Source organism: Cebus imitator, unplaced genomic scaffold, assembly GCF_001604975.1.
Source record: "Cebus imitator isolate Cc_AM_T3 unplaced genomic scaffold, Cebus_imitator-1.0 Scaffold713, whole genome shotgun sequence".
In the NCBI taxonomy this organism is placed as follows: domain Eukaryota; kingdom Metazoa; phylum Chordata; class Mammalia; order Primates; family Cebidae; genus Cebus; species Cebus imitator.
This window is the reverse complement of record NW_016108028.1, coordinates 365,462-389,949: the sequence shown is the minus strand read 5'-3', so window position 1 is coordinate 389,949 and position 24,488 is coordinate 365,462. Positions and strand designations below refer to the sequence as shown.

The following is a 24,488-nucleotide window of genomic DNA, read 5'->3' as shown; positions in this document are numbered from 1 at the left end:
GGTTGCGGTGAGCCAAGTTCATGCCATTGCACTCCAGCCTAGGCAACAAGAGTGAGACTCTGTCTCAAAAAAGAAAAAAAAAAAAAAGAGAGAGAATACACATGATTTAATGAGTGATTTGAGTATATATGGCAGTGAATTTACCTTTCTGAAATGAATGCTCATTTTAAAATTATTTTTTAAATCTGACAAGTAAAAATTATACACATAAGGTATACAATTGGTGTACAATATGTTTTGAAATATGCATATATTGTGGAATGGCTAAATCAAGATAATTAACATATACATCACTTCATGTACCATTTTTTGAGGTGAGAATACTTAAAATCTACTTTTTTTTTTTTGAGATGGATTTTCTCTCGTTACCCAGGCTGGCGTGCAATGGCATGATCTCAGCTCACTGCAACCTCCGCCTCCTGGGTTCAAGCAATTCTCCTGCCTCAGTCTCCTGAGTGGCTGGGATTAAAGGTACCCACCACCACACCTGACTGTTTTTTGTATTTTTAGTAGAGATGGGGTTTCACCATGTTGGCCAGGCTGGTCTCGAACTCCTGACCTCAGGTGATGCACCCATCTTGGCCTCCCAAAGTGCTGGGATTATGGGTTTGAGCCACCATGCCCTGCCAAAATCTACTTTTTAAAAGTAATTTTGAAGTATACAATACACTGTTATTAACCAAGGTTACCATGTTTTACATGGAACTCTTCAACTTATTCCTCTTGTCTAAATGAAATTTTGTAACCTTTGACCAACATCTTCCCAACCCCATATCCAGTCCCCGGTAATCACCATTGTACCTTCTATTTTTAATGCTCTTTTAAAAGAAGATGTATATACTAGAGGCAGAGAGCTTTAAAATAAAATCCAAGTTCTTACCATAAAATATCTAGTCCCCTATAGTCCTCACCAATCTCATCTCAAGCTACTCCTCCCCTCACTCACCAGGTTATTAACCTGCTTTTGAGGAAATGTATTACCTTAGAGCCTTCCCCCTTGATGTCCCCTCTTCCTTGCAAGGCTTGTTCCTTCCTGTTCTTTGGGTATCAGCTCAAATGTCACTGCCTCAGAACGGCCTTCTCTGACTACCCTGTCCATATGAGATTCTGTTTTTCACCGTGTTATTACTTTCTATCACAGCAACCTGTTTTATCACATACATATTAGACACTAAAATCCAGAGAAAGAAAGGGCCTTGCTATTTTGCTCATTGAGTATACCACGGGTGAAGCACAACACTGTCTATAAACACATTTTGCATGAATGTTGATGAGATGTGATGGGAAGCCAACCAAAGAATTCAGTAGTTCTGATTTATAAGTCTTCATATATTTTCTAAGCTATATTTGAGAAGATTGAAAAATATAAACAAAAATGTCTTACCTCCTGCAATTACAAAATGGCTTACGGCATTTTTATTTCGGTATACATTCAGACCAGCGTTCACTGTGCTAGGAAAAAGTGAGAAGGAAAATATAATATTTAAAGCATATCCCATTTATCTTTTTGAGTGTTATTTTTGCAGACTTAATAGATTTAGAAAAGCCTACTGTATCAAGTCTCTGGTCCTAGCCTAGGCCCCTTCAATGTGTTCCAGACATGGATGTAAAACCATAACTACACCAGTCTTTTATATAAACAAAAGTTCTTTAAAAAAAGGTATTATGAATCACTTTCATGTGGGTATTCAGTTTTCATAATCCCACCCGCTCATAAGACACACTTCTAAAACAATATCAAGAAAATTCACCATCTCACAGTTCAGAGTGAACTTACTTGAATGTAGTCACAAACACTGCAGTTCTCCAACTCCAGCGCCAGCCATACCGAATGAAGCCTCGTGTGGCAGCACGATGTGCACATTGCTAAAGTTAATTAAAAAAACTGTGAGGTTCCAAGACACCATCATATTTTCCTTATTCTAGAACTGTGGTAGAGGAATTTTAGCTATGGATTAGTCAGGTACACCTAAACAGACAGAAATACTAGAAAATCTCTAGAAACATTATACTTAAGTATTGAGGCTTAAGTTCCATGTGTACCCTATCAGGAGATGGAAAATGGTTGAATGTCCCTTATCTGATATTTGAGACCAGAAGTGTTTTGGATTTTGAATTTTTTCACATTTGGGAATATTTGCATTTAACACTTACTGGTTGAGCATCCCAAATCCAAAAAACTGAAATCTGAAATGCTCCAATGAGCAACTCCTTTGAATGACATGTCGATGCTCAAAAAGTTTTGAATCTGAGCATTCAGGATTTTAGATTTGTGATGCTCAACCTGTAACGAATTATAAATCTACAATATAAAATAAGAATCCATGAGTCCCTACTGATAGAAATAAATTATAAAGAGATATATAAATAAGTAAATAGAGGGGGAAGGGAAAATAATTCCTTAGAGCATAATACTAAGCAATAAATGTAGAAAGAATGATAGACTTTAGAAAATGCCCATTTGGTCAACATAGTTATATCTGTTTCAGGCAAGAATCATCATTAAATGCTAAAACTTCCTGGGTATGGTGGCTTATGCCTGTAATCTCAGCACCTGGGAGGCAACGAGGGAGGATTGCTGGAGCCCACAAGTTCAAGACCAGCCTGGGCAACACAGTGAGATACTGTCTCTACAAAAAAAAAAAAAAAAAAAAAAATTTAAAATTAGCTGAGCATGGTGGTATGCATTTGCAGTCCTAGCTACTCAGAAGGCTGAGTTGGGAGGAAAGCTTAAGTCCAGAAGTTTGAGGTTGCAGTGAGCTTTGATCGTGCCACTGCACTCCAGCCTGGGTAAAACAGCAAGACCCTGCCTCGAAAAAAACATAGATATAGATATAGATATAGATATACAGATAGATAGATAGATAGATAGATACTAGGCTTAATACTTGGATGATCAAAGAATCTGTATAGCAAACCTCCATGACACACATTAACCTAAGTAACAAACCTGCAAATCCTGCACATGCACCCCTGTACTTAAAAGATAAAAAAAAGTTACGTTCAAATTGTGTATGTGTTTTCCCATGTGTGTACACACACACACAGAGAAGAGGGAGAGTACACATAGTAGCAAGAAGATAAAGCAAGTGCAGTGAATTGTTAACAATGGATAAATCTCTGTATGTGAAGGATAAATCTCTGTGTGTGTCTGTGTGTACATATATATATATATGGCTGGGCACAGTGGCTTACACCTATAATACCAACACTTTGGGAGGCCAAGAAGGGCATGGTGCTTCAGGAGTTTGAGACCAGACTGGGCAACATGGCCAAAACCCTGTCTCTACAAAAAAATTAGCCAGGCATGGTGGCACATGCCTATAGTCCCAGCTACTTGGGATGCTGAGGCAGGAGAATTGTGTAAGCCTGGGAAATGGAGGTTGTGGCGAGCCAAGATTGTGCTACTGCACTCCAGCCTGGGTAACAGAGTGAGACCCTGTGTCAAAAAAAAAAAAAAATGAATAAATAACTTTTTAAAAGAAATTAAAAAACTATAAATGCCAAAATAGCATTTGATGAAAATAAATTTGATGAAAAGTAGGATATTTACATAGTCTCAAAGGAACTAACAAGTACTCAAAATACTTATAAATTACAAAAGCAAAACAGTAATTTTACAGGGTATAATTGGCAGAGGCCATCTTAACCAAGTAACTAAAGTAAACATCACCAGTAAAGGAACAAAGATATCACATGCTTCTGATTTAATATCAGTTCTAGGGTATTCCTGTCAAAAAACATAGCCTGAATGCAATCATGAGAAACCATCAAACAAACCCAAATTGAGGGATATTCTACAAAATAAATTACCCATAGCCAAGGCCATGAAAAATAAACAAACAACAACAACAACAACAACAACAAAAAAAAACAGAGAAACTCTTCCAGACTAAATGAGACCAAAGCTGCATGACAAGCAAATTCAACAGATTCTGGACTACCAAAAAAATTTTTTAATTAATTTTTTAATAAGAACTCAAGCCTAACTTCTGAATAAAATTTTTTTTTAAATTTATTTTTAAAATAAATCATATTGTGGGATAACTAGCAAAATTTACAATTCTTTAAATAATAGTACTATATCAGTGTTAATTTCCTGATCTTGATATTATAATAGTGGTTATATAAGAGAATGTTCTTGTTTTTATGAAAAACACACTGAAGTCTTCATTATGTCTATAACCTACTGTCAAGTAGGTCAGAAAAAATTAATACATATTATATAGAGGGAGAATGATAAAACAAACATGGTAAAATGTTTAACAGTGGAGAATCTGGATGAAAGGTATATAGGAAATCTTTGTTCTATTTTTGCAACTTTCAAGCCTGCCATAATTTCAAAAGAAAAAGTTAAAAATGTTCACCCACTTTCATCCTAGCTGAATTAAAAGGGAGGAAAAAAAAGAATAAAGAAAAAGTTAGTTATAAATGTTAAATATTGCTTTAGTGTGAGCTAGTATACTCATGGAGGCTTTATGAATGAGGTAAACATGTTACAGTTGAGCCTTGATGATTTAGCAGGGGATTGGAAGAAATGTATTTCAGAAAGAAAAGCCACGGTGGTGATGCCAAACATGCCTGTTCTGAAGATAAGAAAGTAGTCTCTCAATCCACATGTAGGCACTTTAGCATTAGTACTTTCACTGTAACTAAGTATAGACTTTATTTCTTTACCCTGACATCTTAAAACAACCCTCCATCCCCACAGCCTAATTGAATGATTACATGTAAAGTGAATTGCTAAGTCAGTGTGCCCCAAATTCCTTTAGACCACCAATACATACCACAGCATCAAGCCGGCTATGATAAATTTCTGCCTGGCTTTGCTCAATGTATCGTTGTTTAGCATTAACAAAACCTGGTACTCCTCCATACACCATGCCAATGATGCCTGCTGTCAATGCCGCCTTACAGATATCAGTAAGTTCTTTTGAAAGTTTCTGCTGTTCACTACAACATCAAAAAGACAATGTTGTTTGTAATTAATTTATGGACATTGCTCTCCAAAAACTCTATAATCAGAATTATCCCAAATGCTAACACTACATTTTTCATCATAGGCAGAATCCACAGATGAATAAAACAGTTCAGCTATATTAAAAGGAACGTAAGTCTCAGGCAAAACTAAGCTATGCTGTTAGAATTAGGATAGTGGCAACTCCTGAAAAGACAATGACTGGAAAAGGCACAAGGGGAGCTTTTGTGATGTTATAATAGTTGCCATTTCTTTCTGAGTGTTGGATATAGCTATGTTCAGTTTGTGAAAATTCATTCATCAGTATACTTATGTACATTTTATCAAATGCATTTCGTACTCCAATAAAAATTTTAAAGGTGTTTTTATTTGATGACTATTACACCTATACATTACCCTATAAACAGGAAAATTTGTGAGCTGGATAGAGAGACCAATATTTCCCTGTTGGCTCACGCCTGTAATCCCAGCACTTTGGGAGGCCGAGGCAGGTGGATCACGAGGTCAAGAGATCGAGACCATCCTGGTCAACGTGGTGAAACCCCGTCTCTACTAAAAATACAAAAAATTAGCTGGGCATGGTGGCACGTGCCTGTAATCCCAGCTACTCAGGAGGCTGAGGCAGGAGAATTGCCTGAACCCAGGAGGTGGAGGTTGCGGTGAGCCGAGATTGTGCCATTGCACTCCAGCCTGGGTAACAAAAAAAAAACTCCGTCTAAAAAAAAAAAAAAAAAAAAAAATTTAAGCTAACTTTTAGAAATCACACCAACTGGTGACATTTTAGGGCAATGTATCAAAGAATAAAAACGTGGATGTAAGGCAAAAAATCTAAACTCTATTTTACTAAATAATTTTATGAAATATTCTGATAGGGGTGTATTAATAAAAGCATTGGGCTGGGCACAGTGTCACATGCCTGTAGTCACAACTACTTAGGAGACTTATTCAGGACTTGAGCCCAAGAGTTCAGGTCCAGCATAGCAACACAGCAAAGATCCTGGCTCTAAAAATAAACAAACAAATAAACAAATGCTTTTTAAAAGACGCACTGGAAAAATTCACTATGCAGTGCGTGGCACATGCCAATCTAAAGTAACAAGGAAAAGCTACAATTTAATTCAATTTATTACTCTCAAATGCATAAGAAGCTAGAACTGCTAATGGAGCTTCCAAGAGGTCATCCTGAAACTGATCTAACAAATAGCTGTCTGTAGTATTAAGTTACTATAAAATAATTGCCCTTCTAGGCCAGACGCAGTCCAGCCCAGATGGCTCACGCCTGTAATCCCAGCACTCTGGGGGGCGGAAACAGGTAGATTATTTGAGGTCAGGAGTTTGAGACCAGCGTGGTGCCTGTCTCTACTAAAAATACAAAATTTAGCAGGGCGTGGTGGTGGGTACCTGCAATCCCAGCTACTAGGGAGGCTGAGGCAGGAGAATCACTTGAACCCGAAGATGGAGGCTGCAGTGCGCTGAGATTGAGCCACTGCACTCCAGCCTGGGTGATAGAGAAAGTCAATCTCAAAAAAATCAAAAATAAAAAACGTACAAGTTTGGGCCGGCTCGGTGGCTCACGCCTGTAATCCCAGCACTTTGGGAGGCCAAGGCTGGAGCATCACCCAAGTCCAAGAGTTCAAAACCAGCCTGGCCAACATGGCACGAACCCTCTCTACAAAAAATACATTTTAAAAAGTTAGCCGGGCGTGGTGGCCCGCGCCAGTAGTCCCGGTTACTCAGGAGGCTGAGGTGGGAGGTTCACTTGAGTCCAAGAGGTAAAGGTTGTAGTGAGCCGAGATCGCACCACAGCACTCCAACCTGGGTGACAGAGCAAGATCCTGTCTAAAAAAGGATGCAAAAAAAAAAAAAAAAAAAAAAGGCAAAAAAAAAAAAAAAAAAAAAAAAAAAAAAAAAAAAAAAAAAAAAAAAAAAAAAAAAGACAAAAAAAAAAGAGACATAAGCTTGGATTACAATGATCAGAACCCCAAATATAATTTTTAAAGGAAGCACACCATCCTTGGCGTCCTAAGGCTGACCCAGGCTACCAAGGCTCCAGGACATCGCTTTCGCAGTCGCCCACCCCACCTCAGACCCTAGGCACTTTTACTCTTTGAGAAACAGCTCCCGGAGGCGGTCCCATCCGGATTCCGGGTAACAGGGCTCTGGGACGACGGTAGGCGGCCACTGACGCTCCGCAAGGGCCTCTGAATCGGCAGTCACAGGTTCGGCAGCAAAGACTCGGGGGAAAGGACCCAGTGCTCTACAGAGGAAGCTCCGCGATGCCGGTGGCGGCACCTCCATGGCGTTCTCTCGACCTACAGACAGACACACTTGGGCGCTCAGGACTTCAAGTCCTCTCGGACTTGCCGTGGGACAGCGTAACTGTACAAGGTGAGAACCCGTGCATTTGGACAAGGCTAACCCTCGGCCGGAGAGGTTGACACGCGCGACTTCAGTCCTGGGCTTGACTTTGGAGTCCTTGCAAACAAGAGAGAGGAAGTCCCGCCCGACCGGGGCAAAGGCCAGAGGCCACGGCGACGGCAAAGCCGGAGCCCAAAACACTTCCGGTTGATGGCGGGTGTGGCTACTGCTGTGCTCAGCCCACCCCCGGAAGTGAGTTGGCAGCTACAGGTGAAGAAGCTCAGCGTGATCCCGGCAGGCCTTTGCTCCGAGTCTCAGTGGCTCCTGGGTCATGCCAACGGAGTCTGCGGTTGGTTACGTTCAGCTCGAGGTAGTAACAGGTTAATGTAATTTCGCGTAATAAAAATGCCAGAAATCCCGCTTAAATGAGGAAGAAAGTGCAATATTCAAGTGCAAGTGGAGTACGGAAAGAGGGAAAGGCGATTTGTGCAAAAACAAGTCCAACCTACTCTGCCAGCATTGGAGAAGCCTTCCAGGCTGGGCGGGGTCCGTTTGTACCTTGTCAGTTCTGTTTCCTAAAAAAACGAGCCATTGGAAATGGGTCTTGGTGCCAGTTACACCAAGATTTCGAGAACACTTTTTTGAAGGATCAGCTTTTTGGCAGGTCTTCAAGATAATGTAGATTGCACTCCCTTTAGTTCATATGTGTGTACTGCTTCTCAAAAGGCAGGAAAATTTCTGGAATTTCTATCAAGCGTTTGATAGTCCAGTAAGAATTTCCCTTCACTACCTCTGCTAACATATGCTTCGAAGTATAGTTTTCATTAAAATGAATGCATTTTAAATATTCTCAATATTTGTGTAATTTCATTATATTAAGAAGCATATTCCCTTACTGCCAATCCCGTCACCTTCTTTATTCCTTTCTAGTTGTAAATCATAATTGCCACACTGTAGTAGTAGTAGTGTGGTAGTGTACAGTAAGTAGACTTACGGATTTTGATAGCTGGAAATTCTACACATAAGTCCCCAAGAAGTGGCTGACTAGAGTTACCAGCTGAATTAGCGACAGCTCCATGAAAACTACTCTGGGAGACAAGATTTGATTCAGCACCCATCGTAGCACTCATTACACTGCATCATAATTTCCTATTTGTTAATCTGTCTCAATAAACTATCCTTGAGGTCAGAGACCAAATATATTCATCTCTGTACCTCCAAGACCTAGAACCGTGGTTGGTGCTCAGTATTTGTTGAATGGATAATTCAGATCCCCTGACTTCTGGCTCTGGGTTGCTGCTTATCCCATGTTAGGTAGAGGTGGGCACCAAGATAAGCCACCAAGGCCTGAAAGCCCAAGAAAATGGCTGTACAGTCTGTTTCTAACCTGTATGTGGAAAAGCTAAATGCTTAAGACGACCCCAGAATTATTCTGGGATGAGGGAGGACTTGAAATGGGTAGGAGGGTTTGGGTAGGTATTGGGAAGATACTGATGAAATCCTTTATATACAGCTCAAATGCCCCAGGATTTACTAGCCTGTAGATGAGGTTATATTAACAGGCAAATTTTAAACTCCGTAACTTGTTTCTCCTTTGGGTAACTGAAGACTAATTTGTAAGGTTCCTCTTGCTACCTAATACCTTAAAAAAAGTCCCCAGTCCTTTGGCTGCTGCTCACACTGTTGCTGCTCTTCCATCTGAGCCCTCCCATGTTTCCTACTTCCCCAATCCCTTAGGACTTACCTTCTTTTACCATGAGGGAAATACCCTCCTCTGTAGTTTGCTTTTTCTTTTCTTTTTTTTGGATACAGTCTTAGCTCTGTCACCCAGGCTGGAGGACAGTGGCATGATTTTGGCTCACCACAACCTCTGCCTCCTAAGTTCAAGTAATTCTTGTGTCTGAGCCTCCCAAGTAGCTGGGATTATAGGCATGTGCCACCACCCCCAGCTAATTTTTGTATTTTTAGTAAAGATGGTATTTCACCGTGTTGGCCAGGCTGGTCTGGAGTTTTCCTGGCCTCAAGTGATCTGGCCGCCTAAGCCTTCCAATGTGCTGGGATTACAGGTGTGAGCCACTGTGCCCAGCCCTGTAGTCTTCTTTTTGAAGGTTCTCAGATCAACACAGTCTAATCCAGGAGTGTCCAATCTTTTGGCTTCCCTGGGCCACATTGGAAAATGGAGAATTATCTTGGGCCACAAATAACACTAAATGTAGCTGATGAGCTTAAAAAAAAAAAAAAAAGTTCATGCATACATCTCATGTTTTAAGAACGTTTGCAAATTTGTGTTGGGCCACATTCAATGCTTTCCTTGGCCACCTGCAGCTCATGAGCCATGGGTTGAACAAGCTTGGTCTAAGGCAAAAGGTGTTACAGGGTTTACTGGACTGTTTCACACACGGCTGGCTTGTCCCCAGGACTTGTGTTTGCCAGCAGGGAAGGATTTCAGTGCAATCAGCATACTGCATGGAACACCATTCTTCTACCTTTAGCCCTTGTTGCTGAACTCTGTTTATAGAACCTAATAGTTTCTTCCCTCAGTGAATTTTTTCCCTAGGGGTTAGCAGGTTCCCTTTCCTGCCAGGCTCACCAAGTACTGCCCTTGCTACGTATTTTACATTTTGTTACATTATATAGAAAATTTTCCCACAGATAGAGAGAATGAATTTTGAGAACTCCAAAGACCATTTCATTTACTCATCCTTTGTGGTGTAAATTAATTTTTACCTCCACAGAATTTCCCATCTGCTCCAGTTGGAAGTTTCTTCTTCTTCTAAACTCCAGATCCACATTGTCTTCATGAATAATCAGCATTCCTGTTGCCTTAATCACCTTCCAAGTATGTGTGACGCCTCTCATATTGTTTATCATCTCAACAACACAGCCCCTTGAGGTTAGGGAGCCACTTGTAAACTTTACTTGCCTCTGTGCATAGTAGATGCTTAAGAAGTATCTGGTAAGTATTAAATGAGTGACTTGTAAATGTAACTCTGTGTTCATCCACAACATCTTACTTCTGGATGCAGTAAGATTATCCTAAGAGAGGGTATCTTTAGATGCATGTAATGATAGACTTTTGTGCATCTGTGCTTTCTTTTTTTTTGGAAAAAGGGTCTCACTCCCATTGCCCAGGTGGGAGTGCAGTGGCATGATCATGGCTCATTGCTGCCTCAACATCCTGAGCTCATGCTATCCTCCTGCCTCTTTTTTTTTTTTTTTTTTTTTTTTTTCCTGTAGAGCCAAGGTCTCACTATATTGCCCAGGCTGGTCTTGAACTCCTGGGAGTAAGTGATCCTTCTGCCTCAGCCTCCTAAAGAGCTGTGATTACAGGTATAAGCCACTGTGTCTGGCCTGTTTGTGCTCTTGTTTGTAGTCAGTATACAGGTTAAGTGTAGGGAGCTCTTGGAGGTGACTCAAATGAGCCCATTAAATTTTTTGCTCTTGGGAATTTTGGGCTGAGACAGAGCCTAATAGGCAATGGAACTACATGATAGCAGCACCCTGGAAACAGTCAAAATTATTGCTGAGATTCCTGGAGGTGCCCTTGCTTCTGTCCTTCTAACCACTATGAAACTTGTTTAGATTCCACAAGATGCTCTCATATCCTTCTAGTAAGTTACTTTGCTTAAACTAGCTAGAGGCAGTTTCTGTTCTTGACAACTAGGAAAATCTGACTGGATATAGCAGAATAAGGTGAGTCACTGACAGCACATAGATAACACTCCCAAAATAAATAAAGAAAAAGCATTATTTGTGTTATCTAAGTATCCTGTTTCATTCAAATAAACTATTCTTTCCTTGATGAAAAGCATGGCCATTAGGTCTCTGAAAAGGAAAGGGTAAGTTTGGGACTAAATTAGTAATAATGACAACAAAACCTTCAAAAGTTGTGGGGATACGAATTATTTTCAAAAACAAACATTTTACATAGTTACACACCATCCTCATATCATCTACACTGAGATAAACAGACAAGTACAAAGTCTGAATAACATTCGTTATATTTAAAGACAAAGATGCCCTTATTGGTCCTTCAAAGGGCAGGTGAGGATTTACATGGATCCAGTTCTTACAGTTTTATCTAATTGTCCTTTGGAGCCAATAACAATCTGTATATAGGATCTAGTTAAGCCAACTGTCTCCATTCCTCCATCTGTCCACCCACCCAACAGTTCTTTGGGATCTACTCTGTGTGAGGCACTGTGCTGGATCATGGAGACATCAAGATGAGTAAAACTAGATTCTCACATGTTAATAAGCTCACAGTCAAGCAATTACAGTGATGGCATATAATACAGGCATAAGCAATGTACTATGGTAGCCCCTAACTGCCTTGAGGAATGAATGAAAGGAGTCAGAAAGAAGGTGACGTTTGAGGTGCAACTTGAAGCTAAATGGGAAACATTTCCAGGGAAATGAATCTTCAGCTCCTAATCTAAAAGAGCAAATTTTGTTTCTATTTTAATGAGAGGAAATTAAAACACAGAGAGAATGATTACACCTAGTAGGACCTCATAGTGATCAGGCAAAACCATAGTACAACTCAGAAATCTGAACTGCCTATTGCTAGACTCATAGCACCTGAGGACACGGTCCCTATGCAATACTAGTACTCGGAAAAAAAAAAATCCAACTTTAAACATCTACTTATTCCATGAAATGATCTTACCAGGGATGTTCAACCTCTCTAAAAAGGTCATTAGACTTAAAATTTTGTGGAAAGCAGTTTAAAAAGCCAAATACATTGCTGACAAATGGAATGTCTGATTTTATGTGACTGAATCTCACATTTACTAATTCTGAAACTAGTTAATACCAAATAGTTCTTAAGAGGCAAAGGTGATTTCTCCGTGGAAAGATTGGGTCTAAGAGTCAAGGATAGTTCTAAGTCATCAGACTCCAGAGTTTTAATCTCAACATTTTTCTTCATTTTCTACTATGTTAGAAAGAGAGGTTAAACTACTAAGCAAAATGTCTTTTTAAAAAAATGAAAAAGGAGTCACTCCATCATGGATTTATACTAAAACAAATATCTTCTATATATTTGAAGTTGAATGCTCTAAACTACCAACTGAATGGCACGTTTACATATGAAGACTCCTTGTGGTTCCTGCAAGACAGAGTGTGAATGACCTCTGCTGTGGCCAATTTAAGAAGGAAAAATATTAAAGGTGTGCAAAGGGTGAGGAAGAGCGGCTGCTCTATGTATAGTTCTACTAAAGAATGAGGAATACTTCCTAAATTTATTAAGAGGGTTTTGTCTTTTTTTTTCTTTAGAGAGACATTAAGAAGTAGGGCATGAAGGCACAAAAAGGGAACGTGAAATCCAATTACAATAATTACTCATGCAATTGGCCTCTTTCTGTGGCATTATAGAAACCTCCTGAGTAACAGAGTTTATGCTTTTACAAAAGAGAACTCCTACATCATTGCATGGCATGGCTACTGCTTCCTTAGAAGGTTCAGAGAAGGATCCCCAAGTATTTTTCATAAACCCCATAGGGTTTCCTACATTAAAATAAAGCAACAGAGAATCATGCCTAGAATAATTTCACAATTCCAGCAATGAGTTGTACTACTTCCAAATGATGAATTTTCTGCTCCAAATAATGGGACAAAGGGCATCATCACATGGACACAGTCAATTTCACAGTGATGGACACACACAGATGGATGACCTGAGGCACAAGCAGTGATTGGTCTTAAGAAAATGAAAGGTAGAGTTGGGTTCAAAATCCACATCTCATGATTTCTGGTCCTTATTCATCCAAAAAGTTGAACTGCTTCATATCAGTGTATTAGACACATTTTAAATCTTTCCCAAGAATTGCTCTGAGTGCAGCATGATAAGGAAAACCAGGTATTTGGCTTGGTAACAGGTATTCAAAGTATGGGTGCCCAGCTTATGGTAAGCTTCTCACCATAGGATATCTGAGATCTGTTGCTACAGAGAGGACTGTGGTCCTATGGTGACTACTATAGTTCAGTTTTCAACATTTTGGGAATAATCTGATCATAACCTTTCCTTCTTGTTACATTGTAAGACAAGAATTTAGAGTATTCAGTCAAGAGGTTCTCCCAGTAACAGGTGATGTCATCCATCTGCAAGTGGTTCCTAATAAACTGGCTTCCCCTAGAGACAAGATTTAACAAGAAAATGTTAAAGCACAAAATTTAATAAAAGTCTACATTTGAGTGCTTACCTTGTGCCAAGCATTATTCAGGGTACTTTATATACATTAATTCATTTGAGCCTCAAGAACCAACCCTCTGGCAATCATACATGCATGCATCCACATACATGCATGTAGCAATAGAACTTAACATCATTTTTCTTTAAAAGAAGCATATAAACAGCCAATGTTCATAAAAAGTACCTGTTTACCTCAAAGATTTCAGTCTACCTCTATAAAGCTTGGCATATGTAGGCATGTGTATATGTTTTCCCCCAGGACAGCTTTAGTTCTGAATTATCTCCATATAATGAGGATGAAATATAGATATCACTATGGTAAGAATATTCAGATAACTTTAGCTAGGGCATAATGGGGATGATAAAGTGGAAAAGGGAAAATGAACAGAACTCACCTTTCAGCAATCTCTTGAGCTACATCATCATTTGCTTTTACAAATTGTAACAGCTCTCTAAAATGAAAAGAATTATTAGACTCTGAAATATAGACCAACTTCATTAGCATGAAGTCAGCAAGACCATATAGATTGAGGTCTATGGATAATTTTAGATATGTGAATGGTGAGTTATTTCTTTAAAGCAAAGATATCAGGGTCCTCTCAAGAACAAAATAATAATTAAAAAAAGCTCATATACTGATTAAAGGCAGCCTATAGTAGATTTGGGGCATATTTGAGAAAATACAGAAGTTACTCTCTCTCTCTCTCTCTCTCCATATATATATATATATATATATATATGTATATGTATATATATAAAGAGTGAAATATAATTTCCATCCTTTTCTCCAAATTCTTGCTCTGGGCACCAGAAGAGTGAAGTGGGTTCACATTTCTGGCCCTTCTGTCGACCTCTTCCTAACTCCTCCCATCATGACAGGAAATTTGCCTAAGCTTCACTTGAGACAATTCTCATGCTGTATCTGAAAATCCTTTTGACAATATAATAAGATTGAATATCCCTGTCTTTAGTCTTCAAGAGATAAGAGCATTTTCACTTCATTTTGTCTGAATGTTTCATTTGAAACCAGTATTAAAGCACTTTTTCAAATTAAATTCCACTTATAGCCTACTTGGATAATAATGCCATACTATATGTGCAAACCAAGGGGAAAAAAAGCTTTCAATGGAAAAAAATCATAGGACTAAATGTCTTCCATGACTGGTTTTAAGGCATTTACATAGTTATTGAATTTTTTAAAGCAGATTGCAAGGGTCTTTAGAAAGTCTTCATTGGTAGATAACTGCTTACTGGACATTGGAGAGATCTGTTTTGACTGGGATATAGTGAACCCATGGCTTCAGTTGTGGATAGAAGAACTCTAGCCACTCATCACCAACATGGAAAACAAGTGAACCACACAGGAAGAGATGTTTAAACCGGAAACTTGCAGCTACACCCCGAAAATTAAACAGATACCTGGGGAAAAAAGAACAAAATACATTTGATACTATATGTCTGCTGCCACAAATATGACCTTTTATGCTTATTCTCTCCTCCCCTTCTTTCCTTTTATGATTCCTCTCCATTCTCTTTCCATTTTGAGTTTTCAAGGACACATTAGTATGTTCCCAACAGGTTTCTATCAATTCCTTGCTTGACCAGGGCTAGGACTACAGGTTGCTCTCGGAATGTCAGAGTGAGGAAAAATAGGGGATATTTTCTCTAGACAGAGCTAGATAGGGTCAGGAGCTGGGTGCCGGGTAGAGTGGATACAGGACTCAGAAGGAAATGACAGCTTGTTGTAGATTTAGAACATATTTGAGAAAATAAATGTTCAATGGTAAACATAAAATATAAAGAGTGAAACATATTTCACAAGCCTTTCTAGGCCTAATGTCTCTAACTAGTCATAAGCTCCCAAAGCTTTATTTTTCCTCTAGTGTACTCCATCTGGTCAAAGGTCTCCACTGCTTCCTGGACATCACCTTCTTCTCTTGAAGTATAGAGTAGTGGTCCCCAACCAGTTTCATAGGAGACATTTTTTCCATGGATGGGCAGGGTCGGGAGATGGTTTTGGATGAAACTGTTCCACCTCAGATCATCAGGCATTAGTTAGATTCTCATAAGGAGCACGCAGCCTAGATCCCTTGCATGCGCAGTTCACAATATGGGTTGTGCTCCTATAAGAATCTAATGCCAAGGCAGATCTGACAGAAGGCAGAGCTCAGGCGGTAATGCTCGCTTGCCCAGTGCCTAACAGACCAGTACCACGGCCCAGGGGTTGGGAACCTCTGATATGCAGAGGAGAATGATGAAAACCTAATCAGTTTTCAAAGAAATGCCCATGGGGGTGGGAGGAAGCTGTCTTCTCAGCATTTCTTGTGCATACTCCTGTCTCCAAGCAGAGTTGCTTTTATCATGTGGTTGCTACTCTGTCTGTCACTGGCACTCTTATCTCTGAGCCACCCTTACCACCACTGTCCTCCTCTAGACCTGGTTTTACCTGTTCATCTAATTCTTAGTCCCAGAATTTTATTTTATTTCTCTTAGAGACAGGATCTCACTATGTAGCCCAGGCTGCTTTTGAACTCTTGGGCTCAAAGGATACTCCTACCTCAGCCTTTCGAGTAGCTAAGACTACAGGAGCATGCCACCATACCAGGATAATAATTCTAATATTTATTAATCAGAGAAATATTTATTCTAACTTCAACTATTGGGTGGGTGGGACATATGGAGAGGTAATTCCATTACTGTGATTACTAACACGCAGCTGTCTGGACGCAGGAACTATGTTCCATTCTTCTCTACAGTCCCTGTAGAACTCGGGTCAGTGCACATAGGCCCTCAGGAAAAGCCAGTGAAATGAATTAGTGCAACTTTCATACACTGCAGCTGGGCCATTATATTAAAGTTCTCACCCAAAGTGAAGCTATTTCAAAAGCAATATGGAAACCAAGAGACTCAGGAGTCCTGGAAATCTTACTTGTATTTGCAGTGATCCACAAGATGGACATCCTTAGCAGCAGGCTTTCCTAAGGTATCCTTTAATTGGAAAGGACATTATTAGTATTAGCAGCAACAGCATTTATTGGTGATCACTGTGCAGCAAGCATTGTTAAACATTTCATCAACATTACCTCATTTAAGCTTCATAATCAACATACACAGGAGACATTATTATTTCCATTATATAAATGCAGAAGCCAAGGCTCAAAATGTGGCTCTAAATAGATGAGCCAGGGTTTTATCCAGGGCCTGCTCTGATTTTAGAGTTTAAATTCACCTAAAGCCACATTGCCCTCCTTTGAATTCAGACATCACAGCCTGCAGCACACTTCCCTTTGTGTAACTTATGTATGCAGAGAAGGTCCCAAGTGCTGGCTGATGGCCTTAGGGATGTATATAGCCCATGCTCAAATTTTGTTGGGCATACAAAGTATTTTTTAAAAAGTCAAATCATTGCCAACATTTATAGGTGGTAGGATACTTCTTACAAAAATCCAGATTTCCAATCTTTATTGGAGAATAAAAAGGAAGATCTGGCAAACTGGGCTCTTATTAACATTTGGAACTGTTAGTACTCTCTCTTGCTCACCCCTTGACATCACCTGCTGGCCCCTGGGGACATCTGAGTTTGATCCCCATGTACAATCCATCCACCTTAGCAGATGATAGACTCCTTGATGAGGGAACAAACTTTGTTTGCTTCTGTGGCCTCCCACAGTAGATGCTAACAACCTATGTTCTGAATGAATACATTTTTCATATTTTTATTATTTAACAGTTTCTTAAACTTACTTGCTTCTGTCTGATTAAAACTGTGTGAAATAATACATGCACCTCAGATTTACTTAGTTTTCTCCCAGGAAGTCTAAAGCTTTTTCTCATAGCATCCTCATATAGCATATGGAAATTTAATATGAGGAAATTTAGGACTTTAATTTCTTTGATTAAGGCAAAAAGCCATAGTGTTAAGAGGAGAGAGTGGACTGTAAACCATGGGTCCCATGTTTGGCTTCACCTTAGAATCACTTGAAAAGTTTTAAAGAAATGAAGATTCCTAGACACCATCCCCAGAGATCCTGATTCATTTTTTAAGCTCTCTGGTTGTACTGCACAGCCAGGGTTGAGACCATTGATTTAAACCAGGGGTTGGCAAACTACAACCCACAGGCCAAATCTGACCCACTGCTGGTTTTTGTCACCGACCAAGAAATGTTTACATTTCAAATGGTTAAAAAAAGGCAAAAGAAGAATATTTTATGACAACTTAAGATTACATGAAATTCAAATTTCACTGCCCATAAATAAAGTTTTTATAAGAACACTGCCAGGCTCATACATTTACAAACCGCCTATGGCTGCTTTCATACTGCTGTTAGCAACTACAACAGAGACCATATGACCTGCAAAACGTACAATATTTACTATTTGGCCCTTTCTGGGAAAAGTTTGTGACCCCTGGTTTAAATCTTCAAAGTAGTATAATATACTAGTCATAATATGGCCAGAAAAGCAATGTAAGTTTGAAAAAGGAGAATTTACATATATGCTAATGCTGGTTCATGGAACTTTCTCTACATTCACCTCACCGCTGAGAGGAAACCTAATCTCAAATTCTACTCAGGTGGCAATGTTCTTTGAGTGAGAATGTTCACTGCTATAGTTCTAGTCAGATGACTGGTGATTACTTTCATAGATTTCCAGGCCTGGTTTTTGGTGTATTCTGCATCAACAAGTTTTGGATTTTTCCGAGACAGAAGAATGAGAGGATCTCGTTCTGGACTTGTCCTATAAAAGAAACACGTGACATAAAACTGTGTGGCCTATATTAGAATACTGTTCCCAATCCCTAAAAGATGAGCGGAACTAGGACCCTATGGAATGCCTCTGCACAAATGGACAATTCACTGGTGCCAAGACAGCAGAGGAAGGAGACACTGAGTACTGCAGCATCTAGGTCGTCCAGAGCTAGTCCCCTCTCTATCTTTAGGGTTGGAGAGTGCTTGGCTCTTCTTTGCTTGCATTTGGTCTTAAAGGGTATGTTGTTCGGGTCACTATAGTCAAATCCCAGGGAATGATTTTCCTTTTAGGAAAGTTCATGTAGCTTCTATAATCACTGGCGCTCATAACTGTGAGACTAGGTAGTCACCACTCACTAAAACAGCTACATGACTTTGTTATGTATGTTCTGTACAGTCCAATATAATATTTAATTTTTTTTAATGCACAAACACTAAAGGGCTTAAAAACCTGATGACTATATGTGGAAAAATTTCTAGTGATTTTCCAAGTAGCAGAGGGTCTTGACACGTGAGACATCATGGATTCCTTGATAATCTGTTCAGAACTATGAACCAACCCCCTCTCCTTTCCAGAAAAATGTATATATCCCCACATAATTTCCTAAAACTCTTGAAGTCCAGACATGATCCTCAAGTTAATCTGTGACCTCAAGATTTAAGAATCAGAGAAGTTAGTAAGAAACAGGACATAGTGGCTGGTTAATCCATTTACATCCTAAGGTCTATCTGCCAAATGAAGAGGAGGATGAAGAGAGAGTATAATCTCTGGCAAGGACTTACTTGCTAAAACTACAAAACCCTTCTCCCTTTGCAGTATTTTCTAATCATCTGCTCCACAGATATTTATTGTATATCTACATGCCAGGAACTGTTCTTGGCACTGGGAATATGGAGCTGAACAACACAGGGGCGTCCTACTACCTTTGCCATGTTTCTCTTCTTTTTCCTCCCTGCTCCCGTCTTCATTTTCAGCAGTCTGAGTCTGTGCTCCTAACGACTATATGGTAGCTGCACGGTCTGATAAAAAAGGCAGTCAAGAGATGTGATGAGTCCTGCTCTGCATTAACCAACAGAGTGACTGTGGCATGATCATAAGCTACTCCTAGGGACTGTAAGACACCCATCTGTTCTGTTTGACATCACGCAATCAATGCTAGACACACTTGTGACACTATGTAAAATATCTGTTAGAGGACTGAAATGGATGAACTTTACTTCTTTGAAGATCAACTCAATCAATGGCAATTTGGTCAAATAATTTGAATTATTCTCAAATCTAAAATTGGGATTCCACATTTCTTTCTTGGTTATCTTAGCTTTCCCTTTGAACTACAGAGTTTGTCATATCCTCACGGTTACTTACATTTTACATTACTTGGAAAAATATCTTTGTAAAATGTCAAAAAATAACTCACCTCGATCCTCGGAAATATGCTGTAGAGTTTTTCTTTTTCCATGGCCACTGTGCTGCTGACCTAAGAATACAGAATTTAATTAGTTTCAATATATCTTTTTCAACTATATAAGAATGCACTTTAACCATTTCTGGAGATTATTTCTGAGCTTTATATTTCTAAATAAGTTTGATCAAAGCTACTCAAAAGAAAAATCCCTAAAAGACACTTTGTTTCCTTTTGCTATCATTTCATTTCTCTTGAGGTGCCACCCAGTTATATCTACAATCTATTCCCCATTAACAAGTTAACAACATTGAAAGAAAAGCCCCCAAACCCTGAAGGTCACGATTAGGTCTGTTTATAATTTGGCAAATGTGGATTTCCTCTATACTTTAAGTAGGGTGCTACTGATGAAATTAATTACGTGAGCAGAACTGAAAAAAAAAAGGCATCAGAAATTAAACGAAAGGAAAATCACTCTCTGATTTTATGTTTTCCATAGGTGGGAAGTGTCATCAGATTTAGTCTGATATTTGGAAAGCACCCTGGTATTCTTAAAGCCGGACAAAGTGGTGTATAAAGATGAAGTCCTTGAAACTGAAGTCTCAGTACACATTACTATGACCAGCCTTCCTTGCTGAAAGTGCTAGCTCACAGATGCATCATTCTTAACTTTCTTTGTAAAAACCCTCCCTGCACAGAAGTCTGCACAGCATCTTCCTCTGCAAAAGGAGGGGAAGGCTGAACTGAAGTTAATGAGGGTTTGGTGGGCTGTATTACGGTAATGGAGAAACTTAGGATATAAACTTTCTAGGCATAGGTCCTTTTCAGATACATATAATGTTACACTGCTTATTTTCCCTGAGCTGAGAATGCTGCTCAGTACAGTATTTTCCAGGCCCTCAGACCTCCATCCTCAGCCAACCTGGCTCATCCTCTGGCCCTTTCTGGCTGGATCACCTTTACCTGATTTTACGGTCTAAGGCCAGAACTATTTCATTTTCCCCCCTACTTCTTCCTCCCCAAACAGAAACACTATAGCACTGGATTTTTGTTGTTGTATTTTTAGTGGAAAATGTTCCATGCTCCTCGCGCAAAGTTCTCATGAAAAAGCATAAAGATAAAAGTAAAAAATCATCTGGAATCTCCCTGTCCACAGTAACAAAGTAACATTTTAGCCAAGAATTTCCCTGCAATCATTTCTTCATATTAGTAGCTTTCAACTGGGGGTAATTTTGCCCGTCCCTCCCACCCAGGGGATATTTGGCCATGTATGTAGACATTGTTACTACTAGGGGACTGCTACTGGCATTTAGTGGATAAAGATCAGAGATGCTGCTAAACAATCCTACAGTAGACAGCCCCCACGACAAAGAATTATCCAGCCCCAAATGTCAGCAGCACTGAGAAACTTTGCTCCATGTAACAGAGATCATACCATTCATACCATTAGGTAACATTCTTAAAAGGAAATATCAATAATAATAACAGCCAACATCCATATAGCACTTTACTATGTTACAGACATTGTTCTAAGTGCTTTATGTATATCAAATCATTCTCACACTTTGTAAGAGGTAGATTTTATCATCCCTATTTTACAAATGAGGTCCTTCAGAGGTTAAGCAACTTGCACAGAGTTATGCAGCTGATAAGAGCCAGGATTTGAACCCAGAGTTTTTTAACCCTACACTGCCTTTCCATTCATGCACGATATTCCATTTTATAATCTCTGGCAAAGACTCACTGCAAAAATTCCATTTTATAGTCATGTTATGATTCACTTCATCCTTTATTGAAGGGCTTTTAGGTATTGTCCAACGTTCTGCTCTAAGAAACAACATGGTAGTAAACATCCTTGTACACACATCTTTGCACACTTGTCTAATTTCTTACGATACATTCTAGATGTGAAACATTTGGGTCAAAGGATACACAGTATACATTTCCAATTTTGATACATATTGTCAAACTACCTAACAAAAAATGTATCAATTTATACTCAAAGTTACTTCTATTTCCTTGGTCCCTGGGAAAGTTGTGTTTAATATACACAGACCCAAACTGTGTATCACTGTTTTCTCTCTCTTCCATTATCCTAACCTCCCCATCATCCCTCAAAAGACCTAGGCTAGGACTTGTTTCTCCAGGCAAGTGCTAACAGTGGCCACCAAGCCTGGTGCTACCCCAGCCCTCTTTTTTAAAGCCTCTCTGACAGCAGCAAATGAAATCTTTACATCTATAAAGAACAATGAATTCTCCTACAGAGTGAAATATAAGTCAGGGGGCATAAACTCCCAAAATATTAGAAAAATAGAATGAAAAGTGGCAGGCAAACATCAACGCAGATAAACAAGCAGATTATTAAAATTTCAAGGTAACAAATGAACATCACTAGAGATTCTAAATGGAGGGTTCCAAAAAAAAAGTGCAATTCTATAACCATGAATAAATACAATTGAATAAAATGGGAAGGTATCAAAAGAAAAAAATATTCATATAAGATTAGACTTTAAAACATTCTATCTGCCAAAAAACTGCTTACTAGTTTACAAGGGGGAAATGTTATCAATAACTAACATGGTGAAGTAACTGGATAACACCTGACCCCAGGAGTCTGAGTCTGGCCTGGGCAACATAGTGAGATCCTGCCTCTTAAATAAATAAATATTATATAAATAAATAAATTCATGTGACTGTTTCATATGTACTGACGTGGAAGGATTACTTATATATACCAATAAGTTGGGGGAAAAGTTGCCTAAGTTATATATATTTGTAAAATTTTATGAGCATATATATATAGGTTTTATAGTCAGTAAAAATGTTTTCAAAGATTTTAAAAACAAGGCAGCTGCATGGCAGGTGGGAAAAGAGCTTACAAAAAGAAGAATGTAAAAAGGGTATTTACAAGTACCCGAGAGAAATTAAAATAAAAAAAAAAAAAAAAGGATTAGAAAACTAAGGCCAAGAATAACTTAGGGAAAAAAAAAAATTAAACCTTTTTTTCAGCTGAGTGTGGTGGCTCATGCCTGTAATCCCGGCACTTTGGGAGGCCAAGGCGAGAGGATCACTTGAGCCCAGGAGTTTGAGATCAGCCTAGGAAACATAGCAAGACCTTATCTCCACAAAAAATTTCAAAAAACAACCAACAAACAAAAATCACACCTTTTTACCCCCCTCTCTGATAATTATGTTCGAAACCCCAAAATGAACAAGAAATGATAGTCTCAATGTCAGGAAAACATAAGGAATATTAAGTGGTAAAGTAAGCTGAATAATGCACTTGAAAACCGGAACTTCAGGCCTGGATTTGCTTCTGACCTTGACCAGGTCACTAAACCTTTCTGGGCCTTCATTCCCTTATCCCCGAAATAAAGGGCTGGACAAAGACAATTTCCAGTTCCAGTTTTGTAAAATCTGAGACTAAGTTGTTATTTTTAAAATTTTCCAAATTATACCCACTGGAGAAGTTTGTTTTCTAACAAAGGGCTCTACCTGCCACTGAGGACTGCAGCCCTGTATGTTTCTTCAGGAAGGGAACATTCACTTACCTCTTTGAATTTTCAGCCATATTTAGTAGATGTGATGGGTATTTATGGGAACAAGGTTGAATTATTTGCTTTCCTTATACCTGAGGGAAGACTTATAATGACTGTTTTTCTGTAAGTTCCTTAATTAAGCACCAAAGTTGTTTGAATCATCATGTAAAATGTAGCTAGGTAAGAAATACCTACAGCTTGGATGAGCTACACAATCTAAATTCTGAAATGGTAGCAGGATGGAGTCAACAGGCCAAGGCATGTCTCAGTCATGAATCAGAGAGCATCTGGGATAAGCTTGTACTTGAGATGCTTATGGGACATTTATGCTCCTTCAGCCCTGCCTAAAGAACTTAGCTTTCAATTGCCAAGTATGTTTATGTTCTTCAAAATAATTTTCTATCCTCCCCTATGACACATTCATTTTTTTCTTATAATGAAAGTAATTCATTCTTATTTAAAGAATCTTAAATATAGAAAAATTTAAAATAGAAAACAAGTCTCTGATAATCCCTCCCAGAGAGGCATTGCTGATAGTTTAGGATAGATTATTCTGCCCTTTTCTATGGATAATGTAAATATTTTTAGACACATACCAAATTGTTTATGCTACAGTTTGCTGTCTTTAATTTTTAACTTAAAAATTAGTCATTTAAAAGTAAATAATTGGTTATATTCTACGGCTCATTTTAAGAAAACCTAGAAAGAGGGAAAAATAAAACCTCTTTAAAGGACCTACCTTACCAGATCTTCTCTGAAGAGGTCCCACCGTCCAAGACCTGTAGGATAAATTGGCCAAACAGCAGGTCCCCCTTCCCAAAATGTCCAAGCAGGATACATGATATCATGGTACTCTGATGTCTTCAACAAAAACAGACAGGTCGTTCTAAATCAGTCTTGGAACTGAGTGAAAAGAGGCAACTGCAATCATGCCACAGGATCTGAACAGCCTTGGTTTAGTGTCATATTGCCAAAGATATATTTTCCCTATTCTGCAAAGTCTAGCCTGTAGACATTAAAAGGCAAAAGTGATCATGGATTAAAAGTCATGGGCTCATTGAAGTCTAGAATTTAGAATCACAAATTAAAGGTCAACTTTTTCAGTTCCCCCACATTCTGTTTTTCTAGAAGATGTATATTGTTAAGGTTTTCAATGTAAGGAAGCAATATTCCCAACTCTGAATAATCACAGAGCTTTCTCATTGTTTAACTCTTATACATAGAGTTTACACTGTCTTACCAGTTTTTGGTTATTTCCCAGTGGGTTTT

General features: G+C 38.9%; 2 protein-coding genes and 1 long non-coding RNA gene across 9 annotated transcripts in view; 1 reads left to right on the top strand and 2 right to left on the bottom strand.

Moving 5' to 3' along the window:
• TIMMDC1 (translocase of inner mitochondrial membrane domain containing 1) overlaps positions 1-7,532 on the bottom strand; it is a 30,888-nt gene extending 23,356 nt beyond the window's left edge. For all 3 annotated transcript variants that reach the window (XR_005198400.1, XR_001821863.2, XM_017518911.2), the window contains exons 1-4: positions 7,083-7,532; positions 4,788-4,953; positions 1,778-1,866; positions 1,385-1,452 (exon numbers count right to left, since the gene is read on the bottom strand). Coding sequence is in view for 1 of the 3 variants with exons in the window: in XM_017518911.2 (XP_017374400.1) it covers positions 1,385-1,452; positions 1,778-1,866; positions 4,788-4,953; positions 7,083-7,276 (517 nt within the window). In the remaining 2 variants the exon portion in view is untranslated. The remainder of the gene's footprint in view (positions 1-1,384; positions 1,453-1,777; positions 1,867-4,787; positions 4,954-7,082) is intronic.
• Positions 7,533-7,581: 49 nt separating this feature from the next.
• On the top strand, positions 7,582-12,582 carry LOC108296450. Its single transcript, XR_001821864.2, has 2 exons — positions 7,582-7,706; positions 12,387-12,582. It is a non-coding gene; the product is annotated as an uncharacterized LOC108296450 (long non-coding RNA).
• POGLUT1 (protein O-glucosyltransferase 1) overlaps positions 11,092-24,488 on the bottom strand; it is a 26,088-nt gene continuing 12,691 nt past the window's right edge. For 3 of the 5 annotated variants that reach the window (XM_017518905.2, XM_037735046.1, XM_037735047.1), the window contains exons 5-11: positions 23,959-24,080; positions 19,696-19,755; positions 18,167-18,266; positions 16,459-16,517; positions 14,781-14,948; positions 13,925-13,981; positions 12,608-13,469 (exon numbers count right to left, since the gene is read on the bottom strand). In XM_017518905.2, coding sequence (XP_017374394.1) covers positions 13,313-13,469; positions 13,925-13,981; positions 14,781-14,948; positions 16,459-16,517; positions 18,167-18,266; positions 19,696-19,755; positions 23,959-24,080 — 723 coding nt within the window. In that variant the 3' untranslated portion in view covers positions 12,608-13,312. Of the gene's footprint in view, positions 13,470-13,924; positions 13,982-14,780; positions 14,949-16,458; positions 16,518-18,166; positions 18,267-19,695; positions 19,756-23,958; positions 24,081-24,488 lie in introns of all 5 variants that reach the window. The other 2 variants (XM_017518904.2, XM_037735048.1) reach the window with 2 other exon arrangements.